The following is a 694-nucleotide window of genomic DNA, read 5'->3' as shown; positions in this document are numbered from 1 at the left end:
GGCGGCGGCTGCGATACACGGCAGGCGGGACTTCCGGCTGCCGGAGCCTAGCAACCGGGAGGGGCGGGGCTTCCGGCGCCACTCGCGGGACTCCGCGTCAAGGGGCGGGGCCGTGCGGCAAGGGGCGGGGCAGGAGCGGGGCTTAGAGGGGCTCTCGGCGCCGGGAGAGGATAGAGTGGGCGACAGGGAGGTATGTGAGGGATACTGATGACTGCGGAGCGGGTATTCGAGAGCTGGTAGCAGGCGTGGGGTCTCGGTGGACATTAGTAAAGGGAAGAGGTGAGCAAGGGTCCGGCTGATAGGATAGAGCCCTTACAGGAGACTGTTCAATAGGCAAGTCTGACTGGGGCGTTGGTGACAAGAGGGCAATTTTGTAGGTTTCAGTGACAGAAGAGGGTGCTCTGGTGGCCAGTGATGGCAAGGGGTCTACTTAGGGCTTTGACACTTTGGGGAGGATTCTTTGGAGTGACTGCAGGTTCAGGGCTCAATCTGAGGGATGTGACTGGTTTGAGGGGACTGTGTGGGGAGGGGTACTGATGACAACGCGGGAGTTCAGTACTGAGGACAATCATAATTGTTGCGTTGGACCTAAGAATTGGGATTTGAAACAAATCCCAGCTCCTTCCCTCATTCACGAATAAACGAAAAAATGTTTAAGAAAAGTTATCCTAACTATGCATTTGGGGAGTGTAAC

The 694-nt window shown here is 56.6% G+C and overlaps 1 protein-coding gene across 1 annotated transcript in view; it reads right to left on the bottom strand.

The window, feature by feature from the left end:
- GABARAPL2 (GABA(A) receptor-associated protein-like 2) overlaps positions 1–264 on the bottom strand; it is a 10378-nt gene extending 10114 nt beyond the window's left edge. The window contains exon 1 of the mRNA XM_010850856.1: positions 18–264. Within this exon, the coding sequence (XP_010849158.1) occupies positions 18–264 (247 nt within the window). The remainder of the gene's footprint in view (positions 1–17) is intronic.
- Positions 265–694: the final 430 nt, after the last annotated feature.

Source organism: Bison bison, unplaced genomic scaffold (genome assembly GCF_000754665.1).
Source record: "Bison bison bison isolate TAMUID 2011002044 unplaced genomic scaffold, Bison_UMD1.0 scf7180017864295, whole genome shotgun sequence".
Lineage (NCBI taxonomy): Eukaryota > Metazoa > Chordata > Mammalia > Artiodactyla > Bovidae > Bison > Bison bison.
This window is presented reverse-complemented; position numbering and strand designations above follow the sequence as displayed.